The following is a 25,912-nucleotide window of genomic DNA, read 5'->3' as shown; positions in this document are numbered from 1 at the left end:
TTACCCTTCCTGCTGGCCCAGGAAGCACCCCACCCCCAGGCCTCCCCTAAGCTTCTCAGCCCCTCTCAGACGAAACACAGGGCAGTGTGACCACTCAGGGGGGGTGTGTATGTATGTGTGTGTGTGCGTGCGTGCGCTCGTGTGCACGCAGTCACATGCACTGGAAAATCAGTGAGGATGCTTTAAACTCAGCCACTAGGGATTCGAGGAGGGATATGCCCTGCCCCTGCCTCCAAGGGTCTGAGGATAATTCTGGTGTGAGGGGCTGGATGAGGTCATCTTCAGGGCTCCTTGGAATGCTGGGATCTCTCATCAAGGTGGGAGGGGTATGTATGTGGCGGGGAGGGTGTGCTGCCACTGCACGTCGGTGGAGCGTCAGACACGCACTGAGCCCGTAGGGATAGGTGAGGGGTATTCTCATTAAGCCGCCACTACGTGCATTTACCTAGGGCTTCCTGCTGAGAACTGTAGAAGGCTCCGCTAAGGAAATTCCAATCCAGCCCCCAGAAGGGCAGTCTAGGTTAATGGCTGGGAGCCCAGAGGTGGAATCAGACAGACCTGCATGCAACTCCCTACTCCTCCACTCCTCAATATTGTGACCTTGAGCAAGTTCTCTTAACCTCTCTGAGCCTCAGTTTCTATACCTGTCCAATCGGGACCCTTACCTGGCAAGGATGCTGTGAGGATGAAAGGAGAAATGCAGGTAAAGGTTTAAGTGTGATGCCCAGCACCATCAGGAGGGAGATATTATTAAGACTATTTCAATAGAGTAGAATGCTACCCAGGGCTGGGGGTTGGAGGAAATGAGATGTCGGTCAAAGGGTAAAAACTCCCAGCTATAAGATGAATAAGTTCTGGGGACCTATTTACAGCAGGGTGACTATAATTAACAATTCTGGATTATATACTGGCAAGTTAAGAGAGTAGATCTTAAATATTATCAACACCACACACACACACACACACACACACACACACACACACACACGCGCGCGCGCAGGTAATTATGTGAAGGGATGGAGGTGTTAACTAACCTTACTAAGGCAATCATTTTGCAATATACATGCGTCTCGAAACATCACAGTGTACTCCTTAAACTTGCATATGATCTATGTCAATAATATCTCAAGAAAGCTGGAAAAAAATTTCAATTCAGAGTCACTGTGATGTTGGCACGATACTGGGTGCTGGGGCTCAAGAGAGGAACCTTGCAGGGTCTCTGCCTTCCAGGGGGCACAGTCTAATGGAGAAGGCATATTTGTTTCAGCCCAATGAGTGCCTGCTCCAGGCTGGGCACCATACTAGGCAGTGGAGAAACCATGAGACCTGGACTTGGTGTGGAGCTCCTGGATCCAAGCCCCCGGTTTGGAACTCGGCCAAGGTGATCCAGTCCCAAGCAAGGGTGAAGCTGCTTCTTCCACATCTCTCCCTGCGATTTCACCTCCCAATAATGGAGGTGAAAGTGGTAGCATGTGTCCCTATAGATTACTGGACTTTTCCAACTTGAGTGGGAGTAAGGAGATAACCAGGAGACCTTGTTAAAACTCGTATTACTGGGCCCCTCCTCCTGCTCCCAGAGATTCTGGTTCAGCTGGTCTGGGATGGGGTCTGGGAATCTGTAGTTCTACCAAGCTCCCAGGTGATACTGATGCTGCTGGCCTGTGGCCCGTATTTTTAGGAGTAGTGGATTCAGGGCCAGAGAAGGGAAGTAACTTCTCCAAGGTCACACAGCAGGTAGAGGTGGGCCCGGGACTAGAGTCTAGATCAGCTGAGTCCTCATCTAGTGTATTTTCCACCCACCATGCTGCTTCTCCCAGCCCAGCTCTGCCCAAGACAGCCCCTCTCATCTGCCCAGGCTAGAGTATTCCTCCGGGGCCCACGGACTCAGAGTCTTGATGCAGTGGTACGGGTAGTTTCAGGAGAGGCACAGGGATGGGGCTGCAGAGGCAGGTGGGGGCCAGACCTCCAGGCCGAGGAGTTGCTTTGTCGCAAAGGCACTGGGGAGACACAGAAGGACTGCAGTAGGGGTGGCAACCTGTTCCTTAACTAAAACACAAGCTTGTCATCTGGACAACCTCTGGATGCCCCATGATGCCTTAAAAAAAAAAAAAGGGAAGGCTCCACAGCTAACACCTAACACTTTCTTGTTCGCTCTACACCAGGCACTTTTCCAAATGCTTTACGTCAATTAACTCATTTAACATTCATAGCAACCCTGAGAGGCTGGTATTACTGTTATACCCATTTTACAGGTGAGGAAACGGAGGCACTGAAGTATGAGGTAACTTGCCCAAAGTTACCAAGCAGTGGAGCTGGGATTTGAACCCAGGCCCACCCAAGTCCAGCATCTCCTCTCCCCTCCATTGGCTGTGGCCGATGCAGGCTGACCACAGAGGTCTTGAAACCAGTGGGCCTCAGAGGGCTGCTGCAAAGCTAACTCGGTCCGGCTCTGGCTGACTCCCCTCACCCGCCACCCACCCGGCCGCCCTGGCTCTGGGCGCTCAGCTGTTGGTGGAGGCAGGTCCCCCACAGCCATGGGGGTCTGGGCTTGGCGGGCTTAGCTGGCAGTCTTGGGTTACAGGCAGCTAACTCAGGCTCTGATCCCATAAGCCCCGTAACCCTGGGTGTGGCAAGGAGGAGGCATTTGCTGGGAAGATGATCAAGGCGGGCCAGTGAGGGCCAAGCAGGGCTGGCCTTTCTCCTGGAATCCAGGGGGATTAACGGCGGAGAAAAGGGAACAGCTGGATGTTCTCCCATCCCTCCTGCTGCCCGCCGCCCACCCTGAGGTGTCAGGTTTCCCTGTAAGTTGGTCTTTAGGGAATTCTGGTATTTTCAATTACCAGCCAGGGACACCGGCAGGGGGATGGGATCAGTGGCGCCCCGTGACCCCTGCAAGGAGATGGAGCCCCAGGGAGCAAGCACAAAAGAGGCTTGTGGTCGAGAGGTTAGGGGAGGCTGGCCAGGCAGGGCCTGCTCGGTGGCGGGAGCAGGTGGTCAGGGGCCCTGCTGCCCCCGGCGAGCCCTGGGGGAGCTTCCAATCTCTTCACCAGCTGAGACCTGGGGAAGTAGCCTTCCCTCTGTGTGCCTCGTTCCCCCTCAGGGCATGCATGGATCCCTACTGAGTCCATGGAGTTGCCCTAATTCCTGTCTTCTGACATCCTTTACACATTAAGAAAAATAAATCTCCATTTGGTCTAAGTGACTATGGTAGACTGGTTGTATTACTTGCCTCTCTGTCTCTATATCCTTTGCCCTGTAATTTGTGTAATCCCCCTCTGACCCTGGCTCTGGGCTTGGCCGTGTGACTTGCTCCGGCCAATAGAATATAAGCAAATACATACAAGCAGAGGCTTGAAAAAGCCCTCGCGTGTATCTGCCAGCTGTCTAGGTGCCCCGCCATGGCCACGAGAACACGCCCAGGCCGACCCGCTGGAGGATGAGATACATGGAGCAGAGCTGTTGCCCCAGTTGTCCCCACCAGGGCCATTCCTGACCAGCCCACAGCACTCAACCCCAAACATGCAATAGAGCCCTGACAAAATCCAAAGAGAAGAGGTGCTGAGCAACCCTGAGTAGCTGGAGCGCAAACGTATGAATGCTCCCCGCCAAGACCCATCCAACCAGGAGACTCACGAACTAGATAAGTGCTTCTTGCTTTTACGCCATTGCTTTTGCAGTTGATTGCTAAACAGCATACTGTGGCAGCCTGTTAACAGGCAAGCTGAACCAATCTTAGCTGATAGTCTAGGCGGGCAGTGCCTCCCCTGCAGAACGCTTGGGAGGATCAAAGAGGACGACGCATTTAGAGCACTCAGTCCAGGGAGGGACGTTGCCCTCTCCCTCTCTCTTCCTTTCCCCAGGCATGGGCTTCACTGGGGGCCCTCTTGTCCTATCTCTCTCTGATCCTCTCCGCCCCCAGGGAGAGAAGTAGGTGAGTACATGATCATGTCAGTTCTAGAGACCAGCCACTGTGTGCCCGCTCCACAGGAGGGCAAAAGGATCAGAGGAGAACATGGCTGGCAGAAAGGGCTTTGGAAAGTCAAAAATTTTTCCATGAGAAAGCCATGTGGAGTGGTGTCACGGACAGAGACTCTGACACCTGGCGAGGGTGTTAGAGACCAGCTCCGCCAAGGGCCTGCTGTATGATCTTGGGCAGCCACTTAGGAACCTCTCTGGGCCTCAGTTTTCCTCTCTATAAAAGGAGGTGTTTGCACTGGATGAATGCTGATGTACTCTGACTTACGTGTGCATGTGATAGGCAGAATAACGGCCCCCAAAGATGTCATGACCTAATCCCGGAATCTGTGAATACGTTATCTTACATGACAAAAGAGACTTTGCAGATGTGATTAAGGTTATGGCCCTTGAGATGGGAGATTATCCCGGATTATCCAGGTAGACCCACTCTAATCACTTGAGTCCTTAAAAGAGGAGAATCTTTCCCAGATGAGAGTCAGACGAGAGAGCGGGAGCGGGAGGGGGACTCGACGCCCTGTTGCTGCTTCTGAGATGCAGGGGGGCCTCGTGCAAGGACCGGAGAGACGCCCCTGGGAGCTAGGGGACCTCCCAGCTGACAGCTGGCAAGGAATCGGAGACCTCAATCCTAAAAACACATGGAGTTGAATTCTGCAAACACCCCAGTGAGCGAGGAAACAGGTCATCCCTTAGAGCCACCAGCAGGGAACACAGTCCTGCTGACACTTGATTTTAGCCTGACGAGATCCAGACTAGACTTGTGACCCACGGAACTGTAAGATAAGAACTGCGTGTCATTGTAAGTTGCTAAGTTCGTGGCATTTTGTTGTAGTAGCAATAGGAAACTAACACACCTTCTGATTTCATTTTTAAGTCTAGCTGCCATCTATTGTGCCCGGTGCTTTGCCCACATTATTACTAACTTGGCAACCGTCTTGCAAAGCTGGGATGATGGAAACATGCCCATTTTGAAGGTGAGGAGTCTAAGGCTCAGAGAAGTAAGGTTCCCTAGACAGCCTGATCACATAGCTTGGAAAGGGGCGTGCTGGATGAGGGCGGAGTTTGTCAAGTTCAGCACTGATGCCTTTTTTTCCCCACACGACCCCCTAGGACATGATGATGGGGGATCTTCCTAACTGGTCAGTCAGTATGGGTGGCCCCAAAGGCTGCATTTGCTCAGCCAGGCTGTGGTGTGGCAGGTCTAGGTACACAGCTTGCCCTGCCTGTGCAGAAGGCTTGGATCCAGCCAACACTGGGCCCTGAGTATGCAGTGATGTAATTATTCAGGCTCTGCCAGTGACTTGCCTGGTGGGCAAGTCATTTAACTCTTAACACCTTGCTTTCCTTACCTGTAAGATAGGAGAATAATAGAACCCACGGAGGTTGGGGAGATTCATCATTCAGGACTTGGCATCTGGCAAAAATAATAAACCACTTGCCAAATGTGAGCTATTGTATGATTCGAGTGAATACAGAACGATCTCTGCTTTTTGAGTGCCTGCCATCCCAGGCAGCCTGTGAGGTACCTTGAGAACACGAGGTCAAAGCCTCACAGCATCCCGCAAAGAGGGGGTGGTAAGGAGGCCCATAAGGAAGATGCGATCGGACGCAGGCTAAGTGACTTGTCTGGGGCTAAGTGCCGGTGAGCAGCTAGGCTTGATTCAGAGCCAGGTTTGTTTGCCTGATTCCAAAGCCCAGACCCTTCCCTCCACCCCTGGGACCAGGCAGAGGTGCAGCTCTTCAGGGCTTGCTTGGGGTGAGAGTGTGTCCGCTGCAGCCCTGAAGGGAGGCCCGGAGTACTGGGGACAGCCCCTAGCACAAGCCCCACGTTGCTGAAATGCTGCCTGCACCTAGGTCTGCATGGCTGCCTGCGCCTTGTCATTCGGATCTCAGCTCACATGCCACCTCCTCAGAGAGGCTCTCCTCTGATCCTCTGATGCCGCCGCCGAGGCTCGCCCTCCCCCTCCCGTCCATCTCTATGTTGTCTTGTTTGTTTGTGTTGGGGACCGTGGACGCTGCAGAGCCAGACCGAACCCTGCGTCTGCCCCTTCCCAGCTGAGTGAGCCTGGGCACGTGCTTGACCTCTCCCAATCCCGTTTCCTTATCCTCCAAGTGGGGATACACAGCCCAGCCTGGCCTCCTGTCTCTGGGGGGCCCTGAGAGGACTCGTGAACACGGGCGGAAAGGCATTCTGGTGTGGCGGAGTATAGTTCGAAGGCAGCGTGACGGCTTTAGGAAGTCAGACGACGGCTCTGGCCCTGGTGAGTGCCAAGGGATAGCGAACAAGGCCCAGCACTTGCCCAAAAGAAATACTTTTTCCTTATAAGGCCATGAGCTAGATATTTATATATTGAATTTTAGGGTCCGATTAAAACCGAGCACTGAATGCATTTGTCTGGAAATCAAGTCCCCAGTCTTGTTTTCCAGCCTCATCGTACTTCTCCACACCCCACCTCACTCCATGCTTCTCTGGACCCCTCGGCAACTGCTCACCAAGCATACATTGTGGTGTGCCCCTGTCTAGGCTCCAGGAGAACCACAGTGAGGGAAAGGAGACTCACTGTGAACCAATGAGTGGTGATGGTGGGGAGACAGGAATGAAATGATCAAAGACGTGAAGCTAAAATCTCAGCCACGGGAACTTGAGGGCCATGGTGCTGGGGGCATGTGACCAGGTCAGGAAGGTCAATGAAGATGAGCTAGGTCAAAAGGAAGGGGGAAATGGGGCAAAGCATTCCAAGCAGCAGGAGCAGCATTTGCAAAAACCCTGTGGCAGAGAAGCTTGGTGCCTTGGAGGAAGAGAAAGGAGAACTCTCCCTCCAGTCTGCCTTTTGTACTTCCCTCTCCTAGGATACCTTCTTCTCCGCACGATTCCATCTGTGCTTATTAGAAGCTTCTCTATTCTTCAGAGCTAAGCTCAAATGCCTCCTCTTCAGGAAGCCTTCCATGGCATGCCTTTCTCCCATTCCCCGGGAGGAAATGATTTCTCCTGCCTGTGATCTCCCTCACCTCCCAGACCCCTCCTTGGGTCCTCATTTATGCCATCTAATATGTAAACTCTGTCCATGTCTTATCTTCCCAACCAGGGCATAAATCTCAATGGCAGGAACCGTGTTTTCTGCAGTGTAGACTTGGAGTTTCATGGTCCTGGGTTTAAATCCTAGTTGAGCCCACTTAGTAGCAGGACTTCGCATAAATGACTCCAGTTCTCTGGGCCTCTGTGTCCTCCTCTGGCAAAGGGGGATAGTGCGGTGAGGGTGTGTGTGGCTGCACAGCCCCCAGCTGGGCTCTGGGCATCTATGAGAGAGGGGGGCTTGTTAAGGGGCTTGGAACAAAGAGGAGGGGGAAAGGGTGGTTATGACCCAGAAAGCCTCAGGGCTTTGAGGGCTTACAGGGGCTTGGACTCACTTAGACCTGACTTTCCCAAATTTGTCTGAGGCTAAGAAACACTTGAGCCACTTGTTAAAAATGCTGATTCCCAGGGCTTATTCCTGGGGTTCTGATTCAGTAGGTCTGGGGTGGGGGCAGGGGACCTGTGTTCTGAAAAAGCTCTCATGCAGTTCTGACGTACAATTTGGTGGGGAAATTGAGGCCCAGAGGGAGGAACTGATTTTTCTCAAGTGTGATAGGTTGGATGGGTGATCTCAGCTCTGCCTCTATTGTAACAGGATCACACACCCACACTCTCTGCCAAGGAGCCCTGCAGGGTGCGTTCACTGTGGATGACTGTGCCACAGGCAATGGCATGGGTTTATGTGGCCTGGCTTGGCTCGGCCACTTGTGTTCACACCATTCACCACAAGAGAAATAAGCCTAGGGGGCTGCTAGTCCAAGGAGAATGAGGAGACATATGGAACAGACTGAATCCAGCCCACATTCTGGAGCTCAGAGGACCTGGTGCCGATTAGCTAAACCCTAGCTGACCCAGAGACTAGTGAGTGAGAAAATAAATGTTATTATTGTAAAATACTGGGCTTGGGGTGGTTTTGTTATGCAGCATCATTGCAGCAATAACTGACCAATACACTAAAGTCACATAACAAATGAATGACAAAACTGGGATTCAAACTCAGATCCCCTGTTCCTAACCCAGGGCTTGTTCCTCACTGCTTCTGCCTTTTAATCCTGAGGGCTCCCCCTGCACCCTCCTCTCTGGGAGCCCTCGCTTCCACTCTGCCTCATCTCTCTATTCTCTGGGAACTTCCAGCTCCAGACAGGAGGGGTCCATCCCAGCAGCCTTTGCTGCTAATAAGCTGAGCTGGTTAAGTAGGCAGTTTGACACTCAGGGCTCCCAAATGGATGCAGGGGAGGCCTCCACAGCTAGGGAAAGAACTCCAGGGTCTCTGGGGAATTCTAGCTTCTCCCAGGTGAACAGAGTTCCCTCGCCTCCACCCCCACTGGGAGCCTGGCTTCCCTCCCTCAGAGCTTTGTCAAGCTGGAGAGACTCACAGCCGAGGCTTCATAATCTGCCAGGTGTGTTTGCCAACAGCTGCTGGCTTTGGAGGGTTCTCTCAGATTGCCCTCCTTGAGTCAGCTCCATCCCAACCCCAACCTGAGGGGGGCTTAAATGCACCCACGGGCCTGCAAGCACTGCAGCACATGCTCGTAACTGCACCCTCTCGGCCCAGCAGCACCACGAACGCTGACAAACAAAACCACACTCCTTCCCACACACAAACACACGGACGGGCTGAGCCACCTTCAGATATACAAACTCAAGCTCAGACACAGCCCCCTCCATGCCCCTCAGATTCAGACACACCCATGCTCACAAATGCACGTATATGTGAGAAGCCACATGGCCAGTAATGTGCAATCACAAACACATGGTCACTCAGACGTATCCAACGACACACCACACATTCTCACCAATATGCACACTCACACACGCACACTCACCAGACCCACAGTCCATGGTTCCTTGGATGCACCGTAGACTGTGCTGAGCGCTGGAGTCTGTAGACCTAGTCAATTCCTGCCTTGCACCCTGCCTAGCTTAGTGACTCAACTTCTCTGAGCGTCATCTGTGAAATGAGGACACAGGTTCCTCCTACTCCAGGAGGCCGGGGGATGGCAGTGAGGTCATGTGTGAAAGCACTCCTCAACCAGGCAGAGCTGGCTCCCCCTTCTCCTCCGTGTCCTTATGCATGCCCTTCCTCCTTCTCAAATTCCATTTATTCCTATCATTCCCTTCAAAATTCTGTTAGTCTTTCAAACTGCAGGTCAAATCCTGGCCCCTCCAGGAAGCCTTCCTGGACCTCCATCTCTGGATGCCCTGAGTGCTTACTGTGTGGGCCCCACCTGGCATCAGAAAGATAAGCTGGGCAGCCCATTCACTTTCTGTCCTGGAGCCTGACCTCCCTTGGCTCTACTTAGATGGGGCCCAGACCACACTTCACAGCAGGGGCTTGGCAAAGGTTGCTGAGTGAATAACTGGGGGGCACACTCACAATGCCAACCACAGAGTCTTCTGCAGGAACCACAGGAACATAAAGTCCTTGAAAGTCTCACATGGCCCTTGGGTGGGGATGAGGCTGGAAAGTGTCTCCTGGACCTGGCCATCTGGAGGTCCCAGGTGACCCTGAGGATAGTGGCTTTGGTGGGGAGGTAGGGCCGGAAGCCTGAGTGCAGTGGAGTGAAGAGGGGATGGGGGGAGGTAGTGAGACTGCATTGTTTGGCAACTTTTTTTTGTTGTAAAGGAAAGAGGGCAGATGATGGGGGTGCCACATGGGGTCACAGGAAGGATTATTACAGATGAGCCTGGGGAGAGGAGTTTTGGTGGAGTTAGACCGGAGGGGGCTGAAGGTTCAGAGGAAGCACGTGTGGAAACTGCTAGATGTCCACTGAAGTCTGTCTCCCCACCTTCTGCTGTGATGGAGGTTTGAGTTAGGCTGGGAGAGATTACATCTCCCAACCTCCTCTGTGGCTCGGCGAGGTCACGTGACCACGTTGTTTCCAGCGGACCATGCCCTGGAGCGACGGGCGCCACTTCTGCCTACCTTGTTTAAAACATATTGCTGGGCTTCCCTGGTGGCGCAGTGGTTGAGAATCTGTCTGCCGATGCAGGGGACACGGGTTCGAGCCCCGGTCTGGGAGGATCCCACATGCCGCGGAGCAACTGGGCCCGTGAGCCACAATTACTGAGCCTGCGCGTCTGGAGCCTGTGCTCCGCAACAAGAGAGGCCGCGATAGTGAGAGGCCCGCGCAGCGCGATGAAGAGTGGCCCCCGCTTGCTGCAACTGGAGAAAGCCCTCGCACAGAAACGAAGACCCAACACAGCCATAAATAAATAAATAAATAAATAAATAGAACTCAATTATTCTATACCCCAAACGAAAAAACAAATCTTAAAAAAACAAACAAACAAACAAACAAAACATATTGCTGTCTCTTCCCTTCCTGCAGTCTAGAGCGCAGACAAAACTGCAACTCAGCTTCAACCAAGCAGACAAGGAGCATGGAGGCTGGTGAGACAAAACAGAAGGAACCCGGGTCCCTGAACCTCCAAGTGGATCAGAGCTACCCTGCTTACCTGGACTGCTCACCCCTGGACCCTTACATGAGAGAGAAATGCACTTCTGTGTTCTTTAAGCCACTGAACACTGGGCCCTTTTGTTACAGCAGCTTTACTCTCACCTTCAATAACACATACTCAACAAATGCCTGCAATTATTATATATGCCACTACAGTGGAGAGGCAACACTTACTCTCCCAGGTGGCTGGATCACACGGACAGCCTTGGAAAAGAGGAAACCACTCCACAGATGTGAAGGAGTCTTTAACAAGGGCTGGCAGGATACCCATCTGGCTCAGCATGGCACGGAGCTGCCCCGGGCGCTTGCATTTGAAGTGCTTACCTGCCTGGTTGGTGGTGATGTTCACAGAGGCGAACTGCGGTGAGAAAGGGCTCTGGTCGGTGACACCATTCACAGCCTGGATCTCAAAGGTGTACTGGGTGTGGGCCAGCAGGTCACTGATGTAAATGCGAGGCTCGGTCAGGCCCAGCTGGCGGGGTGCGTACTGCACGTTGTCCCCACAGCGGGTGCAGGCGCCCCGGCCCGAGCCACAGCTCTTGCAGATGATGTTGTAGACAAGATCCTCACGGCCTCCTGAGTCCCGGGGCGGGCTCCACTCTAGCATAAGTGAGGTCTCATTGACACTGGAGATCACGGCCTGGGGTGCGGAGGGGATGGCTGGGGAGGGGGAGAGGTGTCGGTCACTGCGGGCTCTGGGGGTACGTTCCCCAAGAGATCCCTCTGTGCCCACTGCCCTGGCTCCAGCCTAAGCCTCCCAAAAGGTTTCCTCCAAATCCTTTCTCCTCTCCACCCAACAGACAGGCTTCTAGAATATAACTCGCATCCTGGTACACACATCTGCTTAAACCTTTCTCCCTGGACTCCACCCTCCTTGGTGTTCCTTGCTAGGGACAGTCTTTTTGTGTTGGGGATTATATCCACCCAATATCTATTTCCCCCTTTTCCTTATAACCCAATTTTATTCAGGGTGGCAACTACGTCCAGCTAAAGACTATATTTCCCAGCCTCTTGTGATTAAGTGCTGGCCACTGATATATAGAAATTGCTGGTTAGGACTTTTTTTTTTAAAGAAAAGAGACAGCTGTAGCATGTCCTTTTGTCCCTGTCATACTTTCTGCTGCTGAGAATGTGTGTGATGGCTGGAGCTTCAGCAGCAATGTTGGACTATGATGTGACCTGAAGGGTAGAAACCACATGCTATGGATGGAAGAGGAGAAGAAAGTGCTGGGTGTCAGGGAAGTTCATGGATTTACCACACTACCCCCAGGGCTGCCTATCTTTGGGTTTCTATTATGTGAGAGAATAAATCCTTATGGTTTAAGCCACTGGGGCCAGCTCTCTGCTACTTGCAGCTGACTGCCATTCCTGTCTGATACAGAGTTGTGACATTGCCCTCATAGTCACCCTGTTCTTGGAGAATCTTGGCTTGTGATTCAGGCAGCTGCTGCCAGGAAAGAACACTAGGAAGCCTTTTCTACCACAGACACCACCTGTGTTGGTTCTTCTTCTGCCAACTTCCCATTCTCTGTCCCTTTGTGAATCAAGACCTTGACTTCATACTCCATGTGACTTAGCAGAAGGGGATAAGGAGCCAGATGCCAGCTCTGTGGTGCCTGCATGTTGGCAGCATGACTACCCCAGGATGGTCCTTTCCAGCCAGTTTTCCATTTCCCCTCCCACCAGGTAATTGGCTGCTCCTCACTTAGGAAACTACAGCCGGAGAGCCACCCAACCCTCACTCTGAGCTTTTCAGCAGGTGGCCTCGGGACTCGGTCAGGCGCGTCGCCCTTCTGGGGCCCTAAACGTACTTGTGCAGGGCATGTCCAGGGGGTCCAGGTCTGCCCTGTAGTAGCCATTGCGGCAGACGCAGTTGGTGGACCCTTCTGAAGTGGTCCGGCTGTTGATGGGACAGTGGGTACAGGCCTCATCCCCTTGGTTGGCCTTGAAGGTTCCGGATGGGCAACCTGGAGAGAAGACAAGGAGAGTCACTGGGGAAACCATATGAGGACTCAGGCCACAAGGCTTGGAAGGACGGTGCAGCATCATGGAGTGGCCACACAGGATCACAGAGCAGCCACACAGTGTCACTGATGGGGAACCCCACCTCCTGAAGCTCTTGGGGGTCTCCAGGCCCCAACATGGCAGTCCTAGCTGCGCCCAGAAGGTTTCAGGCTACCTGGTTTCCTGTCTCTGAAGCTATCTATGGGTTCAGCTGGTGCCCCCAACAATCATCCTTTATCTACTCCAGGTTGGCTGTGCTACAGCTTCTGGGACCAATCTGACTTAGTCTGAAGGCTCTGCAGAGGTCTGGGGCAGTGCCCATGGCCCAGTCTTGTTTACTAATGGCTGGCTGGGCTCTGATTCTTGTAACTAGATTCCTGGGTTCCAGATGATTGCGATGATTACAGTAAAAAAAAGTCCTAGCACAGCACGGGGCATGTAGAGAGGTGATGTGGTAGAGCAGGAAAGAATGCTGGCTTTGGAAGCAGACAGACCTGGGTCTGCTGCTTTGGCCTTTTTCTAGCTGTGCGGCCCAGACCAGTGGCTTAACCATTCTGAGACTTGGTTTCTTTATTAGTAAAACTATGATGTTAAGACCCATTTCTGCAGGCTATTGTGAGCATTTGGCATAAGTGTGTAAGGCACATGGCATGAGGTCTTGCAAAGTACAGGTGCCCAGTGAATAGGAGATGTTATTATAGCAGGTGTTTGATCAATTTATTGAAATAAAGAGGGCCTGCAGTACCAGGGACAGCCTGGGGAGGGCAGTATTTACACTTGGTGGGCATTCAGCAATCTGGGCTCTCCCATGGGCTTTGGCCTTCTTCCCTGCTCTGGGGGATGCTCAGGATTTGGATTCAGGCTCTAAAGCTCAGGGCTTAGGGTGACCACTCCTGTTTGGGTCTATGTGCAAATCCACCCTTCCCTTCCTCCTGGCCCTGGGTTGGGAATCAGGAGGCCTGGGGTGTAGGCCCTGCCCCTTTCTTGGCCTTCTTCTGCTTACTGGGGTTCATAATCTCAGCTCTGTTGTGGTGCCTCAGGTGGGGGATCAAGCAAGGGGTAAGAGAGAGGTGGAAAGGGAAGAGCTTTCCAATGGACAAGTTCCTCCTTGGGATGAAATGTGGCTGAATTGTCCACAGGCCAGGGGCTCTCACCTGGACTGCATTCCACGTTCATGTGCTGTGTGACCTTTGGCAAGCAACTCCACCTCTCTGAGCGTTAGTTTCCTCATGTAAATGGCTCACACAGATTTCCCTAAATCATTTTTCCAGGCCCAGTCTTCAAGCTTATCTTGCAAGTCCAAGTCTTAGCAACTCGCCCTCCTCCCAACTCCTCAACCAGCTCCAGCCTCAGAGACGCTGTCCTCCTCGGTCTTACATGACTTGAGTTCAGGGTACTTTACCCCCCTGCCATAATTATTCATCAAGGGGATCTCTTGGCCATGCCCTCGGCTCCCCCAGGATCGGAGCCTTGTCTGAACCACAGCTCCTTCCCCTGTGCCTAGCATAGACCTGGCACTGAGCAGGCGCTCCATAAATACTTCCTGAAGCTGCCTGCTGAAGTGGAAGGAGCTTGGGCTTTGGGGATCACATAAGTAGAAAGGCAGTGAGGAATGGTGGTTAGTGTGCAGGCTGCCTAGCAAATCCCATCCTAGCAATCTGTGCCTGCCATCTGGCCTTTAGCAAGTCACTTAAGTTGATTCCTCATCTGTAAAGTGCGGACAATAGTATCTACCTCCTAGAATTGTTATGAGGATTACATTGGTTAATTCAGGCAAAACTGCCTAAACAATTCCTGGCATTATTAAACTGTATCTGGTTCAAGTACCAGTCTGCTGGGTGACCTCAGAAAGGTAGTTCAACCTCTCTGAGCTACAGTTTTCTCATCGGTAAGAGAGCATCTACACCATAGAGTAGCCATGAGGATTGTATGTGATGAACAGTGCCTGGCCCAGGGTCAGGGAGGGGTTGCAGTTACAATCTCAGGGGAGTCTCAGTAAATAAGCCAAGGACAGTTCCCCCTGGGGTGCTAGAAAACAGAATCCCCCACACCCCTGGGGCCCTACTTTGCCTGCCTTTTGGAGGGAGTTTCCAGAAGGTGGCAACCTTCCTAGCCCTGGCTGATGCCACCCTGACCAGGCCCTGCCAGGATCTCGGAGAAGATCTCGGCTTCAGCCCAGTCCTTAAGGAGCCGCCAGACAAGGAAAAGACAGTACTTTGATGCAACCAACCAGGCTATGGTGACACCAAAGAAGAGGATGGCAGTGAGTGCCTCAGGCATCCATCGTACAGAAACCAGGGCTCAGAGTGTAAATATGAAATGGACATTTATTGAGTACTTATTAAATGCTGGCACTGTTCTAAGGACTTAACCCATAGTAACTCATCGATGCCTCACCCAGCCCTATGACAGAGGTAATGTTGTCACCCTCATTTTCTGATGGGGGAAAGAAAGCATAGAGGTGAAGCAACTTTCCGAGGATGTGGGCTTACGGTGGCAGAGCTGGGATTTGATCCCGGGTGGTTGGACTGCAGAGGCCACTTCCCTAACCACCACACTCTTCTGCCTTTAGGAGACTTGCACTGGGCCAACAGTCCATGAGTGCCGGGCAGGGATTGGCAGCTTCTGCTCTGGGCGCCTGTCCAGGGCTCTCTGCACTCTGCCATGCTGGCCCTGGAGCCCCGGAGTCCTCCTGCCTGCCCTCCCTCTTAGGCACCAACTTCTCCCTGCTGGCTGGACGAAGGGGCAGCCCACCATCTCGGCACTGTCTAGTTAAGACACGCAGGCTGCAGCCCTGGCTCTAGTTGAGCGGTTGACCTCTCTGAGCCTCAGTTTCTTCTTCTGTAGAATGGGGACACAGGGACCCTGTGAGGGTCTAGGACTACCCTGATAGATGCCAGAAGGTTCTGGTCCCAAGACTGGGATCCTCCTGGCTCCCTCTCGGGCGAGAGCCTGCCCAGCTTAGCATGCCTCTTCCATCTGCTGGCAGTTCCGCGGGCCTGGCTGGTGGGCGGCTGCCCGGTCTCCCCTCCGCGCTGTGCCAGCCCCTCCATCTGGACCACCTTCCCGGCTGTCCTCTCCCATCGCCATGTTTTGGCCCCTCTTTGACTCCCCAGGCTGCCTCTTCCAGAAGCCTTTCCACTAGGTGTACTGCCCGGCCACCCCTCGGCCCTCCCACTGGGCATTCTATGCTTTCTGTATCTTTTGTATCTTTGTGCTTCATAAAACCCGCTCTTCTGTCTTGAGAAGTGGTGTGGCTTTCCACCTGGTCACCAGGAACCCCGGGTGCCTCATCCTTCCCCTTACCCCCTGCAGCAAATCAATTACCAGGTCTTTCCTCCTCAGCAGGGCCCAGTCCTGGCTCTTCTTTGCGGCCCTCCCACCCCTGTGGGCATCCAGAAAGCTCCTCCCACCCACTCCTCAGCCTCTCATGGCCATCTGGCCTCCTCCCGCCCACCCTCCGGGGCCAGCTTTCTAAAGTACAAACCTTTCTGTGTCATTTAAAAATCCACAATGGTATACAATGGAATATTATTCGGTCATAAAAAGGAACGGAGTACTGATACATGCTACAACATGGATGAACCTTGAAAACACTGCGCTTCATGAAAGAAGCCAGACACAAAGGCCACATAGTGTACGCTTCCATTTATATGAAAATGTCTAGACTAGGCACATCTACAGAGACAGAAAGTAGATTAGTGGTTGCCAGGGGCTGGGGAGAGCAGAGAATGGGGACTGACTGCTAACGGGTATGGGGTTTCTTTCTGAGGTGATGAAAATGTTCTAAAGTTGACTGTGGTGATGGTTACACAATTCTGTGAAAATACTAAAAATCACTTAATTGTACAATTTAAATAGGTGAATTGTATGGTATGTGAGTTATATCACAATAAAACTCCTACTTAAGAAAAATCCACAAGAGCTCCCTAAATTCCTCAGGGTACTCAGGACCCCAAGGCTGGCACCTGCCCCCTCTCAGTGCCCACCACCCCAAGCCTTGTGCCTGATGCTCCACAGTCAACCACATACGGTGCCCCCCAGGCTCACACACACACCTCCGGCCTGTGTCTCTCCTGCCCTGATTACCTGGAATGACCTCCCTTTGTCATCAGGCAAATTCCTAGACCCCTTTAAGACAGTGAAGGTACACGCCCTCCCAGGAAGTCTTCCCTCAGCCCCCACAAAGGGTTGAGGTGCCCATTTTAATTACTTACAAATCTGGAATTATCTGGCTGGACTGTAAACCGTGAACATGATGTCAGGTACCTAGTGAGTGATGGATGGGTGTAGTGGGGAGCTGGGAGTATCCAGCTCAGCTACCTTGTTTGACATTTGAGGCAACTGAGGTCCAGAGAGGAGCAGACACACACATGGCTCTTTAGCAGCAGAGGCGGATTCTGATCCCAGGTGTACTGAGTGACTAGGGTGTGCCAGGGCCTCAGCTCCCATCAGCCACCTCTTCTCCCACAAAGAGGGGTCCGGGGCAGCTCCCCCGTCCACGTTGCCAAGGGGCCCAGGGGTCACGCTGCTCCTAGCTTCTCAGCTGGGAAGGCACCCCGTCCTGCCCACACCTGAGTCTCCTGTACGGAAGTGGTAAGAAAACAATGAGAGCTGAAGTCACAGACTTGGGTGGCTGCACCGCTGACAGGTGTGTGGGCTCAGACAGCTCTCCTGCCCTCTCTGAGACTCAGTCTCCTCCGGGAAGGTAGCTGATGATACCTGCGTGGTGGAGATGCAGTGAGAGCCTCTGCATGGGTCTCCTGCTCCACCTCTGCCTCCCCGCCAATCCTCCGCCGTGGCTGGAGTGATCTGAGGAGAATGAATCAGAGCTCAAACTCACCAGGGGCTCCCCGCATACTTAGAATGAATGCACACACCTAGCCCTGTAAGGGCGGCTCTGGGGTCTTCCTGCCCCTTCCTGCCACTCCCCTCAGTCTTAGTCTCTGTTTCCTTCGTTGAGCCTCATCACAATTTGTAATTGTATTAGAAAACAATTACATCTGTCTTGTGTGCCATCTGTCTTCACCCTGCGCTGGAAGTACCTGGAGAGGAAAAGAAGAACCGGGTCTGTCTGGTTCTCATTGGTTCCCTAGCTCCTGGCAGAGTAGTGGGGACATAGCAGGTGCTCAATATATATTTGCTGAGTGAACGAATATACCCCTTACAGGGTTTTGTGAGAATCAGATGAGAAAGTGGGGTAGAAAATACTTGCCCAAGTAAATGCCAGGTTGTTACCGCTGTTATCATGTCAATTTCACCAGGCTACATTGATGCTCAGATCCCTCTCCACCTCTCAATGTTCTCCCCACGGGTCCTCCTGTGAGCCTGTCCACCAGGGTGACCAAGTTGTCCCCAGTTTTCAAACTGGAAGTTCTGCATCCCAGAAATGCCCTCAGTCCCAGACAACCCTCCTGAATGCTTCTCAGCCCCATCTGTCACCTCTCTCTTCTGTTGGCAGTTCTCTGGATGCCCTGGCTGCACACGCACTGTTCTCTGTGCCTGAATGTCCTTCTCTCCCATCCTCCTGCCCTGCTGGATTGGTGAATCTGACACGTGCACCTCTGGGAGGCCTGCCCTCCACTCTCTACAGCACACAACTCAGACTCCATGGACGTCTGTGTGCTGGTAAATGGCTGGGGTTGGGGGGGAGGGAAGCCCTGATTTGTTGTGTTTGCCAATTTCTATGGTGAAAATGTTCCCATCAGGGCAAATTTCAAGCTACCAATCTGAGATAACTGAACACTGAGTTGGGAAGAAATGCCCAGAGTCAGTTCTTGTGAGCCAAGCCAGCAAAAAACAGCCCATCCCACCACTGGACCTCACCCATATGTAACCACCCACTAGTTGGTGAACCCTGGTTTAAGTAGGGGCTGGAGCTTTAATCTCTACACCCCGAGCACCTAGTACAGGGTATGGCACATAGTAGGTGCTCAGTTAATTCAGTTTGCCGAATGAAGGCAGGTCTGTCTTCCTAACTGGAAAGTGAGCAACTTGAGGGCAGGAGCTGTGGGTTTGATAAGTTAACATACATAAAGTGCTTAGAACATACAGCAAGCGCTATATAAATGTTAGGTATTATTACTCACCCAGCATGCAAGGACAATAAAAATTCCCACTTATTATGTGCTTTCCGGGTGCCAAGCCCAGTGCAAGTGATTTACATGGGTTCTCTCACTAAATCCACATGACCACCCACGGAATTAGGTACCATTATCACCCCCATTTTACTGATGATGAAAGTGAGGTTCAGAGGGGGTGAAGTGAATGCCCTAAGGTCACGCAGCTACTAAATGGCAGAATTGAGGTTTGACTCCAGGTCTTTGTGGTTCCAGGACACAAAATTATCAAGTTGCTGAGTGGAGACACAAGTGGAGACCATCTTGTCAGGGCTACTTAGGGGACAGGGCTTGCTGGGGTCACTCAGCAAGGTAGAGCCAAAGCCTGGGCCCCAAACCCAGGACTTGGAGCCAAAGCAGCCAACCAGCAGCTGCCTTCTGCAGACGCCCAGAGCCCTTAGCCAGGCAACCGAAGGCAGGGATGGCAGTCGGCCGGGAGGAGGAGAGAGGATTATGGGGAAACAGATTTTCTCCTGGCCTTCCCCCCTGGGCTCCGGGGATAGGTGATAATTGACCGAATGAGCCATGAGTCAGGCCGAGGCAGGGCTCCATCTGGGCCTGGCACGGCGGGGCTGCTAATTGGCACCGGGTGATCCTTGGAGCCTCCTTGGCTGGCCTGCGGCTGTGCTCCCCCTTCGCCTCCCAGAGACTCCGGATTAATCCCCAGAATGACTGGTGCCACAGTGGACTCAGATGCTGTCAGGCCCAGTGTGCCAGGCCTCCGGGGTGGGCAAGGGGTTTCTCTATCTTCCTGGGGGGTCCTGTAGACCAGAGGGCTCTGTCTGCGGCTCTGAGTAGAGGCAGGATCACCACAGTCTAGCGCCCACTCCCGAGAACTTGATGAAATTGAACCTGGGCATGAACTGTGGAGCTGGCTGCCAGGGCGGAATCCCAAGCCTGCCTCTTGCTAACAGTGGGACTATGGGTAAGTCACCTAACTCTCTGTGCCTTGGCTTCCTTGTCTATATAATGGGGGGAATGATGACACTGCTCTTATAGTTGCTGGGAAGATCACACGAGTTAATTCAGAGAAGGCACTTGCAATAGCCTTGCAACCAGCCTGCCTGGTTCATATCAAGGGCTATGCAAGTGTTTGCTTTTATTATATACATTTCTTTCTTGGCCCACCACTTGCTCTGTGCTAAGACCTGGGGATAGAGAGACAAAGAAGAAGTAGTCCCTGCCCTCAGGAGTGCGGGTACAGTTGGGGAGATGGTGAGTTATGAATTTATTCAAGAGGTGCTTATTAAGCCCCTATTGTGTACTAGGCACTGAGTGATGCAGACAAAAGGCCCAGGCCCTGCCTGTTAGAGGCTACAACTGAGCAAGAGGCTGGCATACCTGTCTTCAACCAGGGCTGACTGGTGGCCACTGTGGGCAGAGGGGCCAGGGAGTGGTCCTGGGCTCAGCAGTGCCAGGTTTGAAGGGCAGCTGGCTTACTTTCCTGCCTTGGGATCTCCAGGTAGTTCTGGATGTGGGTCGGGGAAAGGAGTTTGGACAGAGAAAAGAGTCCTAGGCCCAGAGCGGGGAGGCCAGGGCTCGGCTGCCCCCTCAGCCCCTTGCTCTCTGAGTCCAGGCCACTTCCTGCCTACTTTGGGTGTGGCTGGGACCATCTCTGTGGCCTCTTGCAGCCTTGGGACTCTGGCTGTGGACAGGCACAGGCACCCAACCCTGGGCCCTGCACTCTCCTTGAGCTGTGGAAGAACTGATTTGTGTATTTTCAGGGGCTTATGCTGAGCGTTTGTCAGGGCTGAGCTTGTGGTGTTCTTGTGGCTGGGTGGGTGGGGTTTTGGGGTCTCCCTCATGCAAAGTGTCTTTTGCATTTTGCACGCTTCCTGCTTTTGCTGCCGAAGTTAAGCCAGTGGCGTCAGTGCCCCCGAGCTGGGCTGGGCAGGGGTGCTGATCTGTGCCAGGGGCAAAGCCACACTGGAAGCAGGCGACAAGCTCCTGGGCTGGAAAGAGGAGCTTCTGATCACTGTGTGTCTACATGTGCCTGCTGGTGCTGGGCCAGGAGCTTCCAGAGCCCATAACCTCATCAGTCCTCACGATCACCCTGTGCAGCAGGAGGTGTTATCCCCATTTTAGAGATTAGGAAACTGAGGCTCACAGAAAGGAAGTGCCTCGTCCAAAGTCACTCAGAGACATAGGGGCAGAGCCTGTGTCCCCACAGTCCACGCTCTCACATTGCCTCCGAGGCCCTCAATGTTCCAGCTTGATGAAGGGGGCCCCTCCCTGACCAGCCCTTCCTCCCTCAAGGGGGCCCTGCCCTTCCAGGTTAAGTCCAGGAAGTGCCTCAGGGTCATCCCCCTGCTGTGGCAGCTCCTACTGGGACCACCCAGGGGATGTCAGTCATCCTGTCCCCCTCCCCCACATGCCCAGGCTCCCCCCACTTGCCCCTGCTGGGACCTGGGCTCTGTGGATCCCTGCCAGCAGCTGGCAGGACGACAGAAGTCAGAAGGCAGCGGCAGGAGCTGTGTTAACACGCCTCCTCTTTGCCTGAGAGGGGAACCCAGGGCTTCCCCCAGGCCAGCCTCCACACGGCCGTCTGCTAAGTCCTCTCCCTGCTCAAGACCCTTCAGTGGCTCCCTTGTGCCTGTGGCGCGTCCCGCCCGCTTCAGCCTCCCCGCCACGGTCCACCTCGCCGGCCTCAGCTCCCACAGCCTCCCAGCCGTGCCCTGGGCTCGGGTCACAGGAGGCAGCTTCCGGCTCCCCAACAGGCTGTGCTCGGTGTCACCTCTGCCTGCTACGCGGTCCCAGCTCCAGCCTGGCTAACTCCTCTTCGCCCTTCACATCTCAGCTCCAGCTCCTTTGGGTCCTTCTCCTGGGATGCCACCCTCACCAGGGCTGGGTTTGGGGTGTCTCTTCTGTGCTCCTGAAGCCCCTCACCTCTGCTCCTGCGTGATTATACAGGTGTGACTGTCTGCCCCCACACAAGGCCGTGAGCCCGGTGGCAATGGGTGCCCATAGTGTCTGGCACCTCTCAGCCCCGGGGTCTGGCTGAGAGGTGATGGACAGGGGGTCTCAGAAAGTGTTTGTTGACTGACTGACTGAGTCTGAGAAAGGTGGAATCTTGTGCTTAAGGTCACCCAGCTTGTGTGCGGACTGGAGACTGTGTTCTAGGCCTCTGGACCATGTCAGAGGCTCCAGGGCTCATCCGGGGCCCCCAGTAGCGGGCTCTCAAGGCATTCTCCCTTCGTCCTTCTTGGCATTTGGTTAACGTCTGTCTCCCCACCTCCCGCTATCCCACCTGCCCAAGTGTGAGCTCCATGAGGGCAGCCCCCGTGCCTGCCCTGTTCACTGCCTGGCACAGAGCAGGCCCTCTGTAACACCTCATTTGGCAGCAGGCTAGAAGGCCCCAAGGTGCGGAGGGGCGAGCTCACAGACGCCTGTGGGAGCCAGACCCTGAACCCCACGGCCATGACGGTGGGTTAAGGGCGATTTACTCCCGGCTCGCCAGCCCCTGGATACTACGTCAGGCCCCCAGTCCCGGCTCTGGCCCACCTCCCTTCCTGCCATCCTCACGGTGGGGGCTGAGAGCTCCCGCCCGCCCAGCAGGCAGCCCCATTCCTCCAATTTCCTCCCAATTAATCAAGCTCTGAACTTTTTAATTATCTGCCTGCAGGGTGACTCCCCACTATGGTGAAGCAATTAAGGACATTTCTAAGTGTGGTGCGCTGCCGGCAGGCAGCTTTGACCAGACCCTGATGGAGGAGGTGAGCGCAGGGAGAGGCTGGTGACCGGAGAGGGGGATAGGAATGCCCTCAGGTCATGGGGCTACTGGAGGCCGCCCTGGGCTCCTGACCAGGGCTATTCCAGGGATCTGGGGCCACACTGTCCACGGTACGCCCACCCTCCTGCCGCCACCCCTGTTCACGCGACGGCCCTTTCTCTTCAGCTGGAATCTGGCTTCCCAGATTCCAGACAGTTACCATGTGCCAGGCGCTGGGTTACGTACATGCTTTGCAATTTTACTGCATCCTCACCTTGACCCTGGGAGTAGGAAGTATAATTATCAGAGGAAACAGAGGCTCCAAAACATTAGGCAACTCCAGAGATGCAGCTGGGATTTGAAGCCAGTTCCGAGTCCACATCCACTTCATCAACTGTCTCTTAAAGAACAGCGTGGCCTGTGGAAGTGCCCTGGAGCACTGAGGAAGCGGGGTGGGGTGAGTGGGGGGTGTGTGTCGGGGGTGGGTCAGGGAGAGGCTGTGCAGGAGATGCCAGCGAGCTTGAGAGCTGTTGAAGAACACAGGCTCTCCACAGTCAGGGTGGCCGGTGGGAGAGGGCACTGCAGGCAGAGGGGACAGCCAGTGCAAAGGCACGGAGGCCTGAAGTAGTATGGTGCGTGTGTGTGCGTGTGTGTGTGTGTAGCTGCAAATAGTTCAGGGTCACTGAAGCATGAAGTTCAAGTCTGGGAGAGGTGGGAGATAAGCCTGGAGAGGCAGGTGGGGTCTGGGTCACTGGGAGTCAGAAGGACCTTCACGATCTTCTGGTCCAAGCTCCTTATTTTATGACTACAGAATACATGACCCAGACAGGGACAGTGACTTGCCTAAGGTCACACAGCAAGTTAGTGGCTGATGGAGCTGCGGCGGCAGCCCAGGAGTCCTGATACCCAGACTGGAAGGGAAGAAAGAGGGGCAGAGGAGCAGTAGCTGTCAGCTCACTGCAGTAGCCTCCCGACTGGTTTCCTGGCTTTCGCCCTTGCCCTCCCACCTCCCCACTCTCCCCTGGCTGCAGCCTGCTCTCAAAACACCAGCCAGAGGGATCCTGGAGAACAGGAATCAGTGGTGTGTTGCTCCTCTGCTCCAAGCCCTTCCACAGCTCCCACCTCACCTGGAGTAAAAAACAATAGCCTACAAAGCCCCCCTTTACCTCTCTGGTTAAATCGATCCCTAGGCATTTTATTCTTTTTGTTGTCATTGTATCTCCTTTACCTCTCTGAACTCACCTCCCAGAAGCCTCCCTCTTGTCTACGCCACTGCAGCCCACTAGCTTCCTGGCTGTCCTGGAGTATATCAGGCCTCCTCTAGCCTCAGGGCCTTTGTATGTGTGGTTCCCTTGCCTGGTTCAAGTCCTAGCTGAGCTACTACTTCACTACATCCCTCTCTGAGCCTCACATCCCTCATCTATAACTGGGGTTAACATTGTACTCCCCACCTTCCTCCCCAGGCTAACATGGGATCCTAGTGAGAAAATGGGGAACAAATAAAGCTCCACAACAGCCCTCCCTCCAGCTCGAGGCTATCACGGCAACAGGGCTTGTAAAGGTCTTCACTGGGTCCTTGAGAAAACAGCCCCACTGACGAGCTCCAGGCCCCCAGACCTTAAGCTGGATCAACATGGCGGAGCTTCCCAGCCTGTAATCCTCAGGACTCACACATGCTGGAAAAGCGAGTGTTAAATAGTAATCACGATGTGCCCGAGGGGAAGCCGGATGTGTTCGGAGAGCTTGACACATCTGGCAGGGCAGGCCTGAGTCCCCCGGCACATCTGGCTGCTGTATTGACAGGTGGTGTAGTAGGTCACTGAGGAAGGGCCTGTCAGGCTGGGTCCTCATGCCATGAGGGGGGGGTGACGGCCGGATGGAGCTGGGAGCATCTCCCAAGCTGCCTGCAGGCCATAGCCCCCCTTGTGGATCCCTGCTTCAGGCCATCCACTGGACTTTGGTGTTGTGTTCTGAGAGGCTGGCTTAGGACCTAGAACCTGGGCCGCCAGATTCCAAAATTCCTGCATCATCTTGTAGGCGCCAGCCGCCCGTACTGGGGCTTGGGGAGCCTGGGAAAGCCCCCTCTCCTCTCCAGCTGTGTGTGGGGGGGTCGTGCATTTTCAGGGTCACCTCATGGAGCACTTCCCCTTATGTGGGATCCATGTGGGATCCAGAAACGTGGTCATCAGCTCCACCTGAGGGAGCCCCCTGGGCTCCTCCCTCCTCCCACCTGCCCCAAGAAAGCCATGGTCATTAATAAAGGACACAATTAGCTGTCAGTGGAGCACATGTCTGGAATTTTTTACCTGCTCTGTGAGCTCGGTTAAGGCAACAAACCCCAGGACCCCCCGGGAAGCAGCTGCCATACACCTTTCAGGGGCCCCCTTTGCCCGGGCCCGGGTCAGGAGGGGGCCTGTAACTTTTGCGGTGCGGGCTTCGCAGGCCTGGGCCTGTGCAGGGCTGTGTTTTCCAGGCCAGTGGAGAAAGTGACAGAGTAAGAGAGATTTCCTGGCAGAAGTTGTTTTTTTCAACCCAACAGGCAATACAATTCAATGTAATTTCCTCCCCCTTCCTGTGTCGACTTAAGAGTCTTTTAGAGCTTGAAGGACTTGAGAGAAAGGAGTTCGTTCAGTCTCTCATTTTACAGCTGGGGAAACTGAGGCCCCGGGAGGGGAAGTGACCTTGTTCGGGGCAGAGGGAAATATACATGCGCTTCTCTTTTGGGTTCTGTACGCATCCCCTAGCTCGCTGAACACAATCAGAGTCTGCAGCCAGGGTCCAAAGGAACATCTTTGAAGTCCCTGATGGTCATTGACCACGCTCCACCGTGTCCCGACCATGTGCTGGGGCCGGAGGGGACAGTGGTGAGTGAGGAAGATGCAGTCCCCGCCCTGATGGAGCTGAGGGTCTAGTGAGAGCAACAGAGGGAAAGAAGCAGTGGACAAACACAAATACTCTACTCGATTTGCGATGGCCATGAAGGAGACAGTGGGGGCTGAGGCAGGACCACAGCGGGTCACCTTAGGGAGTGTGGTCAGGAAAGGCCTTTCTGAAAGGTAGCATTTAAAAGGCAATCCCTGAGGAGAAGAATGAGCAGGAACAGTATTTGCAAAGGTGGTACAAGCTCAGGGCCTCGGTTCCTCTCCATGTAATGAGGTAAGAGCAGGATATCACCAAGTGCCTGACACCCATTTGCTTGGCCCCAGCTGTCTCTGACCCCAGACAGACACCACTATGTCTGCGAAGGCACTTGCTGCCTGGGCACTTTTGTCCTAAGAATGCCATGAGGTCAGGATTTGTCACCCCTGTTCTGCAGATGAGAAAATAAGGCTCAGAGCAATGAACTGCCTTCCCCAGGACACATGGACACCAAGTTCAGGAGCCTGGGCCTCCAACACCTGCCCCTCTCTCTCTGCCCTTCTGGGTGCTTTCCAGAACTACTGCTTCCCCCCAGTAACCCAGAAGACTGGTCTGCTCAAGCCCTGGTGGCCTGTGACTTGGATGCTAATGAAAACCCCACTCAAGAGGTCCCGGCGTTTGGGGCCTCAAGGAGAAGGGATTAAGAAGCACA

At 53.8% G+C, this 25,912-nt stretch overlaps 1 protein-coding gene across 3 annotated transcripts in view; it reads right to left on the bottom strand.

Annotated features, from left to right (window-relative positions):
* Nucleotides 1-25,912, bottom strand: part of EPHB2 (EPH receptor B2) — a 119,084-nt gene that overhangs the window by 30,077 nt on the left and 63,095 nt on the right. For all 3 annotated transcript variants that reach the window (XM_068537775.1, XM_068537777.1, XM_068537776.1), the window contains exons 3-4: nt 12,321-12,476; nt 10,834-11,169 (exon numbers count right to left, since the gene is read on the bottom strand). In XM_068537775.1, the coding sequence (XP_068393876.1) occupies nt 10,834-11,169; nt 12,321-12,476 (492 nt within the window). The remainder of the gene's footprint in view (nt 1-10,833; nt 11,170-12,320; nt 12,477-25,912) is intronic.

Source organism: Eschrichtius robustus, chromosome 3, assembly GCF_028021215.1.
Source record: "Eschrichtius robustus isolate mEscRob2 chromosome 3, mEscRob2.pri, whole genome shotgun sequence".
Lineage (NCBI taxonomy): Eukaryota > Metazoa > Chordata > Mammalia > Artiodactyla > Eschrichtiidae > Eschrichtius > Eschrichtius robustus.
The sequence above is the reverse complement of the archived record's forward strand: the minus strand, read 5'-3'. Positions and strand labels throughout refer to the sequence as shown.